The 17,456-nt window shown below is 41.6% G+C and overlaps 1 protein-coding gene across 4 annotated transcripts in view; it reads right to left on the reverse strand.

Annotated features, from left to right (window-relative positions):
• SLC25A38 (solute carrier family 25 member 38) overlaps window positions 1–17,456 on the reverse strand; it is a 215,971-nt gene that overhangs the window by 56,760 nt on the left and 141,755 nt on the right. For all 4 annotated transcript variants that reach the window (XM_044300419.1, XM_044300417.1, XM_044300416.1 and 1 more), the window contains one exon: window positions 16,814–16,980. In XM_044300419.1, coding sequence (XP_044156354.1) covers window positions 16,885–16,980 — 96 coding nt within the window. In that variant the 3' untranslated portion in view covers window positions 16,814–16,884. The remainder of the gene's footprint in view (window positions 1–16,813; window positions 16,981–17,456) is intronic.

Consider the following 17,456-nt stretch of genomic DNA (forward strand, 5'->3'; position numbering starts at 1 on the left):
AACATCTTTTTCAGGGTGACGGTTGGGTTGAGGTACCAGGAACGACACTGGGGAAATGTCGCTCGTGTAGACGGCTAACTACACTGGTGGATGGGGCCACGGAACCTCCTGGATACAGGAGGTTCTCGATGATCTCTTCCTGAAATTTGAGGAAGGATCCTGTTCTCCCAGCCTTACTGTAGAGGACAAAACTATTATACAGAGCCAATTGAATTAAATATACAGACACCTTCTTATACCAGCGTCTGGTGCGTCGGGAAACTAAATACGGAGACAACATCTGGTCATTGAAGTCCACCCCTCCTATGTGAAGGTTATAGTCGTGGACAGAGGGGCTTTTCAATGACACGGGTTGCTCGCTCAATTTGGATTGTCGTGCCTGCGTGAATGGAGGAGAGCATGTAAACGTCACGCTCGTCTCTCCATTTCACCGCGAGCAGTTCTTCGTTACACAAGGCAGCCCTCTCCCCCCTTGCAAGACGGGTGGTAACGAGCCATTGGGGGAAGCCCGCGCGACTAGTTCGCATGGTTCCACAGCAGCCAATCTGTTCTAGGAACAAATGCCTGAAGAGGGGCACACTTGTGTAGAAATTGTCCACATAAAGATGGTACCCCTTGCCAAATAAGGGTGACACCAAGTCCCAGACTGTCTTCCCACTGCTCCCCAGGTAGTCAGGGCAACCGACCGGCTCCAGGGTCTGATCTTTTCCCTCATAGATCCGAAATTTGTGGGTATAGCCTGTGGCCCTTTCACAGAGCTTATACAATTTGACCCCATACCGGGCACGCTTGCTTGGAATGTATTGTTTGAAGCAAAGGCGCCCAGTAAAATGTATTAGGGACTCGTCTACGCAGATGTTTTGCTCAGGGGTATACAAATCTGCAAATTTCTGGTTGAAGCGGTCTATGAGGGGCCGAATTTTGTGGAGCCGGTCAAAAGCTGGGTGGCCTCTGGGACGGGAGGTGGTGTCATCACTAAAGTGCAGGAAACGCAGGATGGCCTTAAATCGTGCCCTGGACATGGCAGCAGAGAACATGAGCATGTGATGAATTGGGTTCGTGGACCAATATGACCGCAATTCATGCTTTTTGGTTAGACCCATGTTGAGGAGAAGGCCCAGAAAAATTTTAATTTCAGAAACTTGGACTGGTTTCCACCGGAAAGGCTGGGTATAATAGCTTCCCGGGTTGGCGGATATAAATTGTGTGGCATACCGGTTTGTTTCTGCCACAACTAAGTCCAAGAGCTCCGCAGTCAAGAACTGCTAAAAAAATCCCAGGGCCGAACCGATCTGAGCTGTCTCAACCCGAACTCCAGACTGGGCGGTGAAAGGGGGAACTAATGGTGCGGCTGAAGATGGGGACTGCCAATCATGATTTGCCAGCACCTCAGGGATTCTAGGGGGTCTACGGGCCCGTCTGTGCGGTGGCTGTGACAGGGTAACTAATGCACGTGCCACCGTACCAGCTTCAACTGCCCTTCTGGTGCTAGCCACTTCACCATGTTGTACGGCAGTGCTGGTACTAGGTCCAGGGAGGGCTGCGCTGCTGGTGTATGCCTCACCGGGTAATCAGACAGCGCCAGCCCCAGTCTGCTGCCCTTGAAGCGGATCCTGCGCAACCTGTGGTCTAGCGACACGGGGCCGGGTACGCCTGGTGGTATCAGGGACCTCAACCTCCTCGTCCGAACTTTGGGTCAGACTGCCACAGCTTTCTACAGGTTCATATACTGACCCGCTGGATTCATCAGATGAGGGTTCCCATTCCTCATCCGACTGGGTCAGAAGCCTGTAGGCCTCTTTAGAAGAATACCCTGTTTGACATTTGGGCAACTAAATTTAGGGGTATTCCCTGAGACTACCCAAGAAAAAAAGCAAGCCTGTCTTACAAATGGGAGGCTAGCAAAGTACCGGAGGCCGCTGCTGTTGATAAAAAAATATCAAAACTGATTTTTTTTTATTGCCGCAGCGCGTGTAAAGTGATTGTGCAGTGATAAAAAAATAATAATAATTTCACTGAGGCGGGGCGGGCGTGGGTGAACGCACGTGTGGGCGACCGATCAGGCCTGATCGGGCAAACAGTGCGTTTTGGGTGGAGGGCGAGCTAAGGTGACACTAATACAATTATAGATCTGACTGTGATCAGTTTTGATCACTTACAGATACTATAAAAGTACAAAAGCTGATTAGAGATACGCTAATCAGCGAATAAGTGACTGCGGTGCGGTGGGCTGGGCGCTAACCGATCGCTAAACTACCTAACCAAGGGGCCTAAACTATACCTAAAACCTAACGGTCAATACCAGTGAAAAAAAAATGTGACAGTTTACACTGATCACTTTTTTCACTTTCACTAGTGATTGACAGGGGCAAGAAGGGGTGATCAAGGGGTTAATTGGGGTGCAGGGGGGGTGATCTGGGGCTATGTGTAGTGTTTGGTGCTACTCACTGTGAAGCCTGCTCCTCTGCTGGAACCAACCGATGAAAAGGACCAGCAGAGGAGCAGGGAAGCCATTTAACACATCATATTTACTAATATGATGTGTTAGATGGCTTGTGATTTGTGATTTTAAAAATCGCCAGTCTGCCAGCCACGATCATTGGCTGGCAGGCTGGTGACGTGACCCCCCTCTAACTTTTGCCGGCCCGCGATGCACATGCGCGGGCCGGCTAAGCGCGTCATCTCGCGTCTCACGAGATGACTCGTATATGCGTGACTCTGCGCAGCGCTGCCGCCTCCGGACCGCGATCCTGCGTTAGGCGGTCCGGAGGCAGTTAATGGGGTTAAGGTCTGGACTCTGTGGTGGCCAATCCATGTGTGAAAATGAGGTCTTATGCTCCCTGAACCACTCTTTCACAATTTGAACCTGATGAATCCTGGCATTGTCATCTTGGAATATGCCTGTGCAATCAGGGAAGAAAAAAATCATTGATGGAATAACCTGGTCATTCAGTATGTTCAGATAGTCAGCTGACCTCATTCTTGGAGCACATACTGTTGCTAAACCTAGACACCTGACCAACTGCAGCAACCCCAGATCATAGCACTGCCCCCACAGGCTTGTACAGTAGGCACTAGGCATGATGGGTGCATCACTTCATCTGCCTCTCTTCTTATCCTGATGCTCCCATCACTCTGGAAGAGGGTAAATCTGGACTCAGACCACATGACCTTCTTCCATTGCTCCAGAGTCCAATCTTTATGCTCACTAGCAAATTGAAACCTTTTTTCTGGTTTATAGAGCCGATTAACAAGAACACACATGCACGTAAATCACAAAATATTTTATTAATTAGTCACATAAAGGACAACAAAATAGACAATAGTAAATATAATGAATGACAGCAGTAATGTAGCGGCACTGCGAATCAGCGCCCCGCCTAGGTTACACAAAGTGGATATATCCCCTTAGCGCGTGTCACCTACTAGCCTGAGTTAGTAGGTGACGTGCGCTTAGGGGATATATCCACTTTGTGTAACCTAGGTGGGGCGCCGATTTGCAGTGCCGCCACATTACTGCGGTCATTCATTATATTTACTATTGTCTATTTTGTTGTCCTTAATGTGACTAATGAATAAAATATTTTGTGATTTACGTACATGTGTGTTCTTGTTTATCGGATCTATTGAGTTGGTGCTCACATATGATTTTCTCATTATTATTGAGAAGTATTTCGGTTATAACTTTTTTTCTGGTTTTCTTCACTGATTAGTGGTTTTCTTACGGCTACACAGCTGTTCAGTCCCAATCCCTTGAGTTCCCTTTGCATTGTGTGTGGAAATTCTCTTACATTCACTATTAAACATAGCCCTGAATTCTACTGTTTTTTTTCTTGGATTTGATTTCAAACGTTAAAGTGATCGCCGATCATGATCAAGATTTTTTTTCCCCCACCACATTTCTTCCTCGAATATGATGGGTCCTCACTAACCTTCCAATTTTTAATAATGCGTTGAACAGTTCTTAACCCAATTTTAGTAGTTTCTGCAATATCCTTAGATGTTTTCTCTGCTTGATACATGCCAATGATTTGACCCTTCTCAAACAGACTAACATTTTCCACGGCCATGAGATGTGTCTTTCACATGGTTGTTTAAGAAATGAGAAGCAACTCATTGCACCAGTTGGGGTTAAATAACTTGTTGCCAGCTGAAAGATAATCGCCCATGCAGTAATTATCCAATAGGAGGCTCATAACTAATTGCTTAGTTAAATCCAGGTGGCAACTTTTTTCTTTGGACAGGCAGTGTAGTTACACAGTTTAAAAAGACACAGGTCCACAAAAGTTTAACTTTTTTTAGACCAACTAGGGTCCATTCAGACGTCCGTAGTGCATTGCGGATCAGCAATACACCCGGCCGGCACCTCCATTTTCAGACAAGAATAGGACATGTTCTAATTTTTTGCTCTCCGCATCCATTCCGTCCCTATAGAGAATTAACGGGTCCGCAATTTGCGGAACGGATGCAGACCCATTATATGGATGTGTGAATGGAGCCTTATACAACATTGTTGATTAATTACAATCCTCGTTGCCGCCTGCTATGAGATATGATACTAGCCCTTTTTTTTAAATGCTGACATATAATTTGCCATTACCACCTCATTCTATTCTGACTAACTGTAAAGAATCCTTTCCTGTATTGATGTCTAAATCGCCTTTCCTCAACATGCAAACAATGTCCCCAGGTCATTTGTAAAGTCACTGGAATGACAAAATAATGTGCCACTTGTGTGTATTGACCACACATGTAATTATACCTATTTGTTCCAAGCTGGGCAAGCCCAATTTATTGAGCCTCTCATTACAATAGAGATCTTCCATCCTATGAATAATGTGGTCAACCACCTCTGAACCCCAAGTTTCAACACCGACGAAGCATCCCAGATGGTTTTGTCTACCCACGGCTTCTAATTCGGGAATGATATAATGGTATGTTTTCGGACTGCATCATCTATAATTTAACAACAAACTACCTCTGTGAACTTATTAATGTTGTCAGAACTCTGCCTAAACATATCCCATTCAACATCATCTAGGGTATCTTGCAGGGCAGCCTCTGATCGATTTGTCCACCACATGACCTCTTTCCACAACGAAGCTCCGTTTGAGTTTTTGTTTATACTTTGGAATAAGAAAAATAGCAGGGTGATCAGATTTGCCAAGTGGAGGGTGAAGCTGTGCCTTATACCCCTCTTTAAATGGTAACAATGGCCCAATATCCTGTCACCTCTGATAGGGATGTTATGTGCTGGTACAGATTTGGCATTACTCATTTAAGGTTGCTGCTATTAAAATCGCCTGCTACAATATGTACAGCGTCACGGTGTTGCCTCTGATATTGGGAGAGAGTCTCATACAACTCACCTAGAGAACCATCCGTGTTAGTGCTGTCTATATTCTACTGTAGGCTAACTGTTGACATTTGATCAACACCTCCAAGTTAAGTGAGGAAGAATGTGCAAGAGGACAACACCTGTCTCATTACACCATCTCCTATTTGACATTAGACTCACCCTTCCTTCTCTAGATTTCCCCGACTCCATTGTTCTGTCCATTCGACTGAGAAAAACTTGGCTGGCTGGATAGCATAGTCCAGAATTGTTGGACTCAACCATGTTTCGCTGAAGCAGAAGAGGTTACAGTCACAGATACCTCTCTGGAACTTAATCCTAGCTCGAAAGTTGTCCAGCTAATCCTGTAATGACTGCATGTTAGCCAGGAAAGTACTGGGGAAAGGAGGGAGGTGTGCACATGTACGCAATCTGTTCCCGACACTGGCTCGCTTCTCCCATGCCAGACATCGCTTTTGGGCTCGTTCATTGTTATCCCGCAGGAGATCTTTCGGCCAGTTCGAGTTCAAAGGTCAGCAATGGAAGAGGGTCAGTTAATTATAATCCAATAGAAACAAGAATGTTTCTATCATATCTGATGTAAGTAGCATTGAGAAAAGAGAAAAAAAAATACAAAAAAGCAGCATAAAAATCAAAAGTTTGTAAGGAGCTGACGTGATGGCTGCCTTTCTCACTGGCACCATCTTTCTAGCTCGCCTATATCCTTTAAAGGTATATGAAGCCCAAAACGAATTCCCATATTCAATATATGGCGCCTCAAGGGATTTATAAAGGGGTAATGTTACATTGGAATCACTTTGTATCTCTTTTTATAAACCTAATTTGCTTTTGCAGCTGTGGCAAGTACTGCTGCTTAGCTTATTTGTAACTGTAAAACTCAAGTCCTTTTCTTGTTTTACTGTCCCTAGTTCTTATTCCATTTAACAGAGTCCAGAAACTGTTGTGGGTAAACTGTTTGAAGGTTTTCTAAGAGATGCTATTCTGGACTACCTCAATGAAAACAAGTGTATAACACTGTATCAGCAAGGGTTTATTCTTTAATCAATCATGTCAAACTAATTCAGTCAGTTTTTATGAGGAAGTAAATTCTAGACTGGACCTGGGTGAGTCAACAGATGTCATATCTTGACTTCTCCGGAGCATTTGATACAGTGCCACATAAAAGGTTGTTACCGTACAAAAAATGAGAATGCTTGGAATGGGGGAAAATGTTTGTATGAGGGTAAGTAGCTGGCTCAGAGATAGAAAACAGGAGGGTGGGTATTAAACAGTACAGTCATGGCCAAAAGTTTTGAGAATGACACAAATATTCGTTTTCACAAAGTTTGTTGCTAAACTGCTTTTAGATCTTTGTTTCAGTTGTTTCTGTGATGTAGTGAAATATAATTACACACACTTCATACGTTTCAAAGGCTTTTATCGACAATTACATGACATTTATGCAAAGAGTCAGTATTTGCAGTGTTGGCCCTTCTTTTTCAGGACCTCTGCAATTCGACTGGGCATGCTCTCAATCAACTTCTGGGCCAATTCCTGACTGATAGCAACCCATTCTTTCATAATCACTTGGAGTTTGTCAGAATTAGCGGGTTTTTGTTTGTCCACCCACCTCGAGGATAAGTTCTTAACGGGATTAAGATCTGGGGAGTTTCCAGGCCATGGACCCAAAATGTCAACGTTTTGGTCCCCAAGCCACTTAGTTATCACTTTTGCCTTATGGCACGGTGCTCCATCGTGCTGGAAAATGCATTGTTCTTCACCAAACTGTTGTTGGAAGAAGTTGCTGTTGGAGGGTGTTTTGGTACCATTCTTTATTCATGGCTGAGTTTTTGGGCAAAATTGTGAGCGAGCCCACTCCCTTGGATGAGAAGCAACCCCACACATGAATGGTCTCAGGATGCTTTACTGTTGGCATGACACAGGACTGATGGTAGCGCTCACCTTTTCTTCTCCGGACAAGCCTTTTTCCTGATGCCTCAAACAATCGGAAAGAGGCTTCATCGGAGAATATGACTTTGCCCCAGTCCGCAGCAGTCCATTCACCATATTTTCTGCAGAAGATCAATCTGTCCCTGATTTTTTTGGAGAGAAGTGGCTTCTTTGCTGCCCTTCTTGACACCAGGCCATCTTCCAAAAGTCTTCACCTCACTGTGCGTGCAGATGCGCTCACACTTGCCTGCTGCCTTTCCTGAGCAAGCTCTGCATTGGTGGCACTCCGATCCCGCAGCTGAATCCTCTTTAGGAGACGATCCTGGCGCTTGCTGGATTTTCTTGGACGCCCTGAAGCCTTCTTAACAAGAATTGAACCTCTTTCCTTGAAGTTATTGATGATCCTATAAATTGTTGATTGAGGTGCAATCTTCGTAGCCACAATATCCTTGCCTGTGAAGCCATTTTTATGCAACGCAATGATGGCTGCACGTGTTAATTTGCAGGTCGCCATGGTTAACAATGGAAGAACAATGATTTCAAGCATCACCCTCCTTTTAACAGGTCAAGTCTGCCATTTTAACCCAATCAGCCTGACATAATGATCTTCAGCCTTGTGCTCGTCAACATTCTCACCCGAGTTAACAAGACGATTACTGAAATGATCTCAGCAGGTCCTTTAATGACAGCAATGAAATGCAGTGGAAAAGTTTTTTGGGGATTAAGTTAATTTTCATGGCAAAGAAGGAATATGCAATTCATCTGATCACTCTTTATAACATTCTGGAGTATATGCAAATTGCCATTATAAAAACTTAAGCAGCAACTTTTCCAATTTCCAATATTTATGTAATTCTCAAAACTTTTGGCCACGACTGTACATACCGAGATTGAGTAACCGTCAACAGTCGGGTACTAGGGAAATCAGTACTGGGCCCAATTCTTTTTAATATATGTATTAATGACCCTGTAGAAGGCTTACACAGTAAAATATAATTTTTGCTGACGACACAACAGTGTAAATTAATTAAAACAAGACACTTTTCTTACTTTTCTTGAATTACATTTTATTTGTTTGGTTACTTTCCATATTATATTAGGAGTTATTAACTGTCTGATAACCCTCCAGAGGGAGGATGTTCTGGTCAGTTTAAATAATGCTATAGCTCACTACTGTATATTGACATAGGGGGTCATTTATTAGATATATGCCAATGTTTTGCATATAATATATCTGTTGCAGATTCGGTTGTGACTTTTCACACCCCGCTCTACGCCAGGTAATAGATTTAGGCCAGCAGTGGATGCACCTGAATTATGGAGAGGCACTGTCCAATCGCAGAGCAGGGAGAAAGAACGCCCACTAGAGAAGCTGATCTCTCATCCGCATTGCTCCGATAGTAATTGTCATATGGAGCAGGAGACAGTAATAGGACCCGCAGGCGAACGGAGCCCAGGAATAATGGGAAGTGCTGGAACATCGCTTGGCACCGCTCCGTGTAGGAAAAGTCCTATCATTGGTGGCGCAGTGCACCCGCCCCTCCTCCGCCCCTCTCTCCGTTCATTGGTGGCAGCGGCAGCACAGGGTGAGGGAGACGTCACGCTTGTCTTTGTACTTAAACATGTTATCATTGCAAACTGCCATGCTTTCCCTCACTCTTATCCTTTGGTCTATAAAATTTTTAGGCAGATGTTTTTGGTTTCGTCTGATAGATCCGCATGCAACAGTGTCTCTGGAAAACAGGCATTTCAGTAGTGGGACACTTGTGTAGAAGTTGTCAAGGTACAAGTTGTACCCTTGACCTATCAGGGGGTAAGTCCCATACCATTTTTCCTGCTATTCCAATGAGAGGGGGGCACTCTGGGGGTTCAATTTTTGAATCTTTTCCCTCGTAAACTCTAAATTTATGTGTATAGCCACTTTGGCTTTCACATAGTTGGTAGAGATTGATGCCATATCTGGCCAGTTTGTTGGGCAGGTATTGCCGAAAATGTAGTCTGCCCTTGAAGGGATTCATCAATGGACAGATGCTTTTGGGGGGTGTAGACCTTGGCAAACTTGAGATTATAATGATCTATAATGGGCCGAATTTTGTATAAACAATCATATCTAAGATCATTAGGGGAGGACAATCTGCATTATTGTTATAAGGTAGAAATTTCAGGAGACTTTCGAATCGGGTCCTGGACATAATAGTGCAGTATATTGGCGTTTGAGGTAAAAAGGTCATTACTCCAATATGACCGTAGTGATGTTTTTTAAATTATCCCCATATTAAGTATTAGACCCCCAATTTTTTTTTTTATCTCCAAAGGGGTCGTGGGAGTCCACTGAAGGGGTCTTGCATAGTATGAGTTGGGGTGGGCGGCTAAAAATTGATTGGCATAAAGATTAGTTTGCTCCACCATCATGTCCATCAATTCATCAGAAAAAAAATGGTGGGAAAAAAAAAAAATCAGCTTCCGTGAACCCTGCAGTGGCCGTAAAGTCCGTCACCTGAGGTACAAAGTTAGTAGCAGAAGTCCAGCTGGGGTCAGACTCGGCGTAAGCCTCCTCGGCGCTGTACACCCGTTGAGACATTTTGTAAAAAAATAAAATTATATAATATATAAATAAATATATATATATATATATATATATATATATACACATACATATACACATACATACACACAGTACAGACCAAAAGTTTGGACACACCACCTCATTCAAAGAGTTTTCTTTATTTTCATGACTAAAAATTGTAGATTCACACTGAAGGCATCAAAACTATGAATTAACACACAAGGAATTATATTCATAACAAAAAAGGTGTGAAACAACTGAAAATATGTCATATTCTAGGTTCTTCAAAGTAGCCACCTTTTGCTTTGATTACTGCTTTGCACACTCTTGGCATTCTCTTGATGAGCTTCAAGAGGTAGTCACCTGAAATGGTTTTCGCTTCACAGGTGTGCCCTGTTAGGTTTAATAAGTGGGATTTCTTGCCTTATAAATGGGGTTGGGACCATCAGTTGCGTTGTGGAGAAGTCAGGTGGATAGACACAGTCCTACTGAATAGACTGTTAGAATTTGTATTGTGGCAAGAAAAAAAGCAGCTAAGTAAAGAAAAACGAGTTGCCATCATTACTTTAAAAAATGAAGGTCAGTCAGTCCGAAAAATTGGGAAAACTTTGAAAGTGTCCCTAAGTGCAGTCACAAAAACCATCAAGCACTACAAAGAAACTGGCTCACATGCGTACCGCCCCAGGAAAGGAAGACCAAGAGTCACCTCTGCTGCGGAGGATAAGTTCATCTGAGTCACCAGCCTCAGAAATCACAGGTTAACAGCAGCTCAGATTTGGAGACCAGGTCAATGCCACACAGAGTTCTAGCAGCAGACACATCTCTAGAACAACTGTTAAGAGGAGACTGTGTGAATTAGGCCTTCATGGTAGAATATCTGCTAGGAAACCACTGCTAAGGACAGGCAACAAACAGAAGAGACTTGTTTGGGCTAAAGAACACAAGGAATGGACATTAGACCAGTGGAAATCTGTGCTTTGGTCTGATGAGTCCAAATTTGAGATCTTTGGTTCCAACCACCGTGTCTTTGTGCGACGCAGAAAAGGTGAACGGATGGACTCTACATGCCTGGTTCCCACCGTGAAGCATGGAGGAGGAGGTGTGATGGTGTGGGGGTGCTTTGCTGGTGACACTGTTGGGGATTTATTCAAAATTGAAGGCATACTGAACCAGCATGGCTACCACAACATCTTGCAGCGGCATGCTATTCCATCCGGTTTGCGTTTAGTTGGACCATCATTTATTTTTCAACAGGACAATGACCCCAAAACACACCTCCAGGCTGTGTAAGGGCTATTTGACCATGAAGGAGAGTGATGGGGTGCTGCGCCAGATGACCTGGCCTCCACAGTCACCGGACCTGAACCCAAATCGAGATGGTTTGGGGTGAGCTGGACAACAGAGTGAAGGCAAAAGGGCCAACAAGTGCTAAGCATCTCTGGGAACTCCTTCAAGACTGTTGGAAGACCATTTCAGGTGACTACCTCTTGAAGCTCATCAAGAGAATGCCAAGAGTGTGCAAACCAGTAATCAAAGCAAAAGGAACCTAGAATATGACATTTTCAGTTGTTTCACACTTTTTTGTTATGTATGCAATTCCACATGTGTTAATTCATAGTTTTGATGCCTTCAGTGTGAATCTACAATTTTCAGTCATAAAAAAAAAAGAAAACTCTTTGAATGAGAAGGCGTGTCCAAACTTTTGGTCTGTACCATATAAATATATATATATATATATATATATATATAAATATATATATATATATATATATATATATATATATATATATATATATATATATTTTATATGAAATCCGGCAGCACTCACTTTAGAGGTTATCAGGTGCAAGCGTCTCGCCTTTGACCATAGGCTTGTATATTCAACGCACTCTTCTTGTAAAAAAACGCTGTGTCTTTATTCACATATGTGACACAAAAATAGGCAACGTTTCAATCCCCTTCCGGGATCCTTCTCAAGCCAAGTGCACAGACCAACAACATGCTGGCATCTAAATACATATCCAACTTTTCAATACATGTGTACAACATCAATTAATCAAGTGATTACAATTAGTGACAGCTGATACAAAATCAAAGTAAAAAAATTTGCTCCATTCCAATCTTTCAACGGATCTTCTTGTATTGTGATCTTGGTATATATTCTCATGTATCTTTATATATATATATATATATATATATATATATATAAAGTGCATGTGCCAGTAAAGTGCAGCTTCCAATCAAAGTATACAAGAACAATCCCATATTATAAAAAGGTGCATTTTAAAATCACAATAAAACCACTTGGGTATATTAAATTCATGAATTCATCGGGATAGAGAGACGCATGCTGCACGTGAATGCATTTCATCCAGCTTGCTGTTTTTTTGAAAAAACGCATGGTGTGAACACCACCCATCTGCACCCACGAAAACGATCAGGTCACTACCATATGGCCAAATGTTGCAGGTAAAAAGAATTGTAGACAATGAGGAGCACGCAGAAGGGGCGTTAAAAAAATTGGAAAATGCATTTAAAATCAGAGGCTATCCTAAAAGGGTTATTCAGGAGAATAGGAATAAAGCCGACCAAGTAACTCGTGATACTCTTTTGAGGGGTAAAGCGAAATTAAATACAGAGAGGATACCATTTGTAACAACATTCAATGAGTTAAGTCCGGCAGTGGAGCGGATTGTGCTTTCACATTGGGGTGCATAGAGGAGCGGTTTCCCTGCACCACCCTTAATGTTGCATAAACGCTCCAGAAACATCAAAGACAGGATTGTTAGAACTGAGGTAGAGGGGCAGAAAAAACAAGTCCAGCAGACCTTATGTAAATCTAAGAGGACAGGTTGTTACCCATGTCTGCGGTGTGTGAATTTTAAGTATCTACAGAAGGGTAGGGATTTCACACATCCGCAGACTGGGGAATGTTTTGAGATCAAAGAATACTTGACTTGCGATTCCTCATGGGTAGTATACGTGTTGTGGTGCCCATGTCACTTACTCTATGTGGGAGAGACTACGTGTGATATCAAGGCGAGACTAAATAATCGACAGTCTATTAGAGATAAAAGAAAAGATCTTACTGTGGCTAAACATTTTTCCGAAAAACAACATAAGGAACAAGATCTGAAATTTACAATTTTGGAAAGAATGTGTTAAAAGAGGGGGGGGGGGGGGGGCAGACTTACTCTCTTGAAGAAATGTGAACTAAAATGGATACATCGCCTTGGTACATTAAAACCCCATGGTTTAAATATAGATTATCATGTTACAGTAGGGATGAGATTTTGGGGGGACACGGGCTCCCGATTGCTTGATCACTAGATACATCATTACATTGAATGTACAGACCAGTTATGAATTTTTGCGAGGATAATGATATTTGTTTTGTATTGCAGATATGTGGATCCATGGGATGAGAGAGGCGTCCTGCAGGATGATTGCATATGTCCCCCCAAAATAATTTGGGTTACATTTGATTTAAAACGGGAAGTATATTTAATGCCGCATGCTGGTATTGACGGTAATTCACACCGACTCCCAAGCATGCGTTTGTTTGTGGGGAAGTGTTGTGTTGTGGATGAGTGACTGCACGGGAAGTAGTGGTGCGCTGTGGTGTAGTGTAATATAAGGACATAATTGAGTAAAATATGAGAATAGAAGATGACTCCAAAAAAATTCTTCCTCTGTGGGAAGATTGGATATCTTAGGCGCCAAATAGGTGTTACATGACCACTTGTCACTGGATTCCTGTGCAGACCAGTCCGCATAGCACTGACATGAGCATCTATAGCAATAAAAAATAATGAAATAAAAAAAATGAAGAAATATTATTATTATTTTTTTATGTACCCTGCAGATGGGTGGTGTTCACACCAGGCGTTTAAAAAAACAAAAAAAGAGTGTAGCACGCGTCTCTCTATCCCGATGAATTGATGAATTTAATATAGCCAAGTGGTTTTATTGTGATTTTAAAATGCACTTGCACTTTTTTTTATAATATGAGATTGTTCTTGTATACTTTGATTGGAAGCTGCACTTTACTGGCACATGCACTTTATATATAAAGATGCATGAGAATATATACTAAGATCACAATACAAGAAGATCCGTTGAAAGATTGGAATGAAGCAAATTTTTTTACTTTGATTTTGTATCAGCTGTCACTAATTGTAATCACTTGATTAATTGATGTTGTACACATGTATTGAAAAGTTGGATATGTATTTAGATGCCAGTATGATGTTGGTCTGTGCACTTGGCTTGAGAAGGATCCCGAAAGGGGATTGAAACATTGCCTATTTTTGTGTCACATGTGTGACTAAAGACACTGCTTTTTTTTTTTCTTTACAAGAAGAGTGCTGCGTTGAATTTTCCTTAAAAAAAAAAATATATATATATATATATATTTTATTATAATTTTTTTTTTCAGAAAAAATAGAAAAAGAAAAGTTTTGGCACCGTTTTCCCCGCCGTACATGCACGGCGTTCTGCCCTAAGGGGTTAATGCATTCTGAATGGTTAAAGATCTGCTCAGAATGCATCAGTTTGGCTCCGTTCCGCCTCCATTCCTCTTTGGAGGCAGACACCAAAACGCTGCTTGCGTGTCAGTCTGACTAAAGTGAAAGTCAATGGGGGACGGATCCATTTTCTATTGTGCCATATTGTGTCAGTCAAGACGGATCCATCCCCTTTGACTTATATTGTGTGTCAGGACTGGACCGTTTTCACTGACAATATGGCACAATAGAAAACGGATCCGTCCCCCCATTGACTTTTAATGCCGTTCAAGACGGATCCATTTTGGCTAGGTTACAGCTAATACAAACCATTCTGAACGGATGCATGCAGTTGTATTATCTGAACGGCTGCGTTTGTTCAGATCCATGACGGATTCGCACCAAACACGAGTGTGAAAGTAGCCTTATCCTTAAGCCACTTTGTAACCAGTTTGGCAGTATGCTTCGGGTCATTGTCCATTTGAAAGACCCATTTCAGCCCAAGCTTTAACTTCCTGGCTGATGTCTTGAGACGTTGCTTCAGTATTTCCACATAATCTTCTTTCCTCATGATGCCATCTATTTTGTGAAGTGCACCAGTCCCTCCTGCAGCAAAACAACCCCACAACATGATGCTGCCAAATGCCAGAAAAATTAGATTACTTTTTGCAATGTCATAAATTTAAAATACACCACAATTACTATGCCTCAAAATAATTCTGGACTGCCCATATGATTATGTCATGTGTTTGGAAACTTTTCTTGGGTTTGTTGGCAACATCTGAGTTAATTAGAGACACAACTGTGGATGTATTTAAATGCACACCTGAAAAACACATTGCTTTCTTTGTGTAGCATCATGGGAAAGTCTAAAGAAAATCAGCCAAGATAATCAGGAAGAGAATTGTGGATTTGCACAAGTCTGGCTCAACCTTCAGTGCAATTTCAAGTTACCTGAAGGTGCCTCATTCATCTGTACAAACAATTATAACAAGTACAAACAAGATGGGAATGTCCAGCCATTATACCGCTCAGGAAGGAGACTGGTTCTGTGTCCCAGAGATGAACGTGCTTTGGTCCAACATGTGCATATCAACCGAAGAACAAAAGCAAAAGACCTTGTGAAGATGATGGCGGAAGCTGGTAAGATTGTGTCAATATCCACAGTGAATCGAGTACTGTATCAACATTGGCTGAAAGGCCACTCTGCCAGGAAAAAGCCATTACTCCAAAATAAAGATAGAAAAAGCCAGATTAATGTTTGCAAATGCACACAGGAACAAAGACCTACATTTTTGGACACATGTCTTGTGGTCTGATGAAACTAAAATGTAACTTTTTGGTCATAATGACCATCATTGTGTTTGGAGGAAAAAGGGAGAAGCTTGGAAGCCTAAGAGCACCGTCCCAACTGTGAAACACGGAGGTGGCAGCATCATGTTGTGGGGTTGTTTTGCTGCATGAGGGACTGGTGCAATTAAAAAAAAAAAAAAAAAAAAAAATAGATGGCATCATGAGGAAAGAAGATTATGTGGAAATACTGAAGCAACGTCTCAAGACATCAGCCAGGAAGTTAAGGCTTGGGTGGAAATGGGTCTTTCAAATGGACAATGACCTGAAGCATACTGCCAAACTGGTTACAAAGTGGCTTAAGGATAACAAAATCAATGTTTTGGAGTGGCCATCACAAAGCCCTGATCTTAATCCTATTGAAAATTAATGGGCAAAACTGAAAAGGCAGCTGCGAGCAAGGCGACCAACAAACATGGCTCAGTTACACCAGTTTTGTCAGGAGGAATGGGCCCACATTGCGACCAACTATAGTGAGAAAATTGTGTAAGGATATCCAAAACGTTTGACCTAAGTAATATCGTTTAAGGGTAATGGTACCAAATATTAATGAAATGTATGTAAACTTTTGACTTTGCAGAAACTAATAAAAATGCCTTAAAACATGCTCTCTATGATTATTCTGGCATTTGGCAAATAATAATTATGGTAATCCTAATTGACCAAAAACAGGAAAGGTTTATTTTGATTTCATGTCAGATATTGAGAAAAACATGCATATATGTCTTTTTATATAGTGTATGTAAACCTCTGGTTTCAACTGTATCTTGAAGATAAGTCATCAGTATAAAAGAGTCAGTAAACATCTTTAATATGTTAACACAAACTAATGCTACTACACAGGTACTGTGGGGTTGTTTTGGTGGCAAGCACATGGGTTTTTGCAAGGGAATAGAACCGATTTTCTACAACAAAAATATGCTACATGTGAAAGCACCCTAACACTGTTTTATATCAGAGCAACTTTCTAGTTGGTTATTTCTTTTCAGTCTTCAAATTTCATCTTATGTTTCCTGAACAAAGTGCTTAGCAAACTTTCAAGATTATCAGATGCCAAATGAAATGCATTTCAGTGTTCTACTATGATTTGCAGTAAAAGTTCATTACCTGATAAATATAGTAAGCGGTCTGACCAGTCCAACGATGTTTGTCCGGAAAAAGCTGCATATGTGTTTTGATTACATCAGCAGGCTGAGTAGTTGCAGATGCCAGGATACCAGCCACAATCCCACAAGAGAAATGTAAAAGAGGGTTGAATGTGGAGTCAAAATTATCTGCAGAGAAATAAAAAACATGAAATTCGGGCTCACAATCTAACAAGAAAAAAATATACAAATGCGTCTACTAATTTTGAACATTTTGGGTGTATGTGTTATAATACACTGCAAGCTGATCACTGCTGTTCACAGTGTCACTTCTGTCAGACCGGCCTACATTAAGTTTTGACATATACAAATAAAAATAAAAAGTTATATTGACCACAATACCCATATTTTCTAAAAGTAGATACCTGGCACATTATTACAATGTCGCTCAGCTATTTATACTTACAAACAACTGCATGCAATCTCATAAAAATTGCAAAAAAATTAATACAAATGAGTAAAAGTGTAACAAAGTTATATGGACTACACCTGTTAAAATAAACGTTCAACATATGCGGCGTTCATACATTTCAGCACTTAAACCAAAATTTATGTGCACACATCTTCATAAAATCGCCAAAGCTGGAAGTATAAAAAATATGGCA

This window comes from Bufo gargarizans, chromosome 7, assembly GCF_014858855.1.
Source record: "Bufo gargarizans isolate SCDJY-AF-19 chromosome 7, ASM1485885v1, whole genome shotgun sequence".
NCBI classification, from domain to species: Eukaryota; Metazoa; Chordata; class Amphibia; order Anura; family Bufonidae; genus Bufo; species Bufo gargarizans.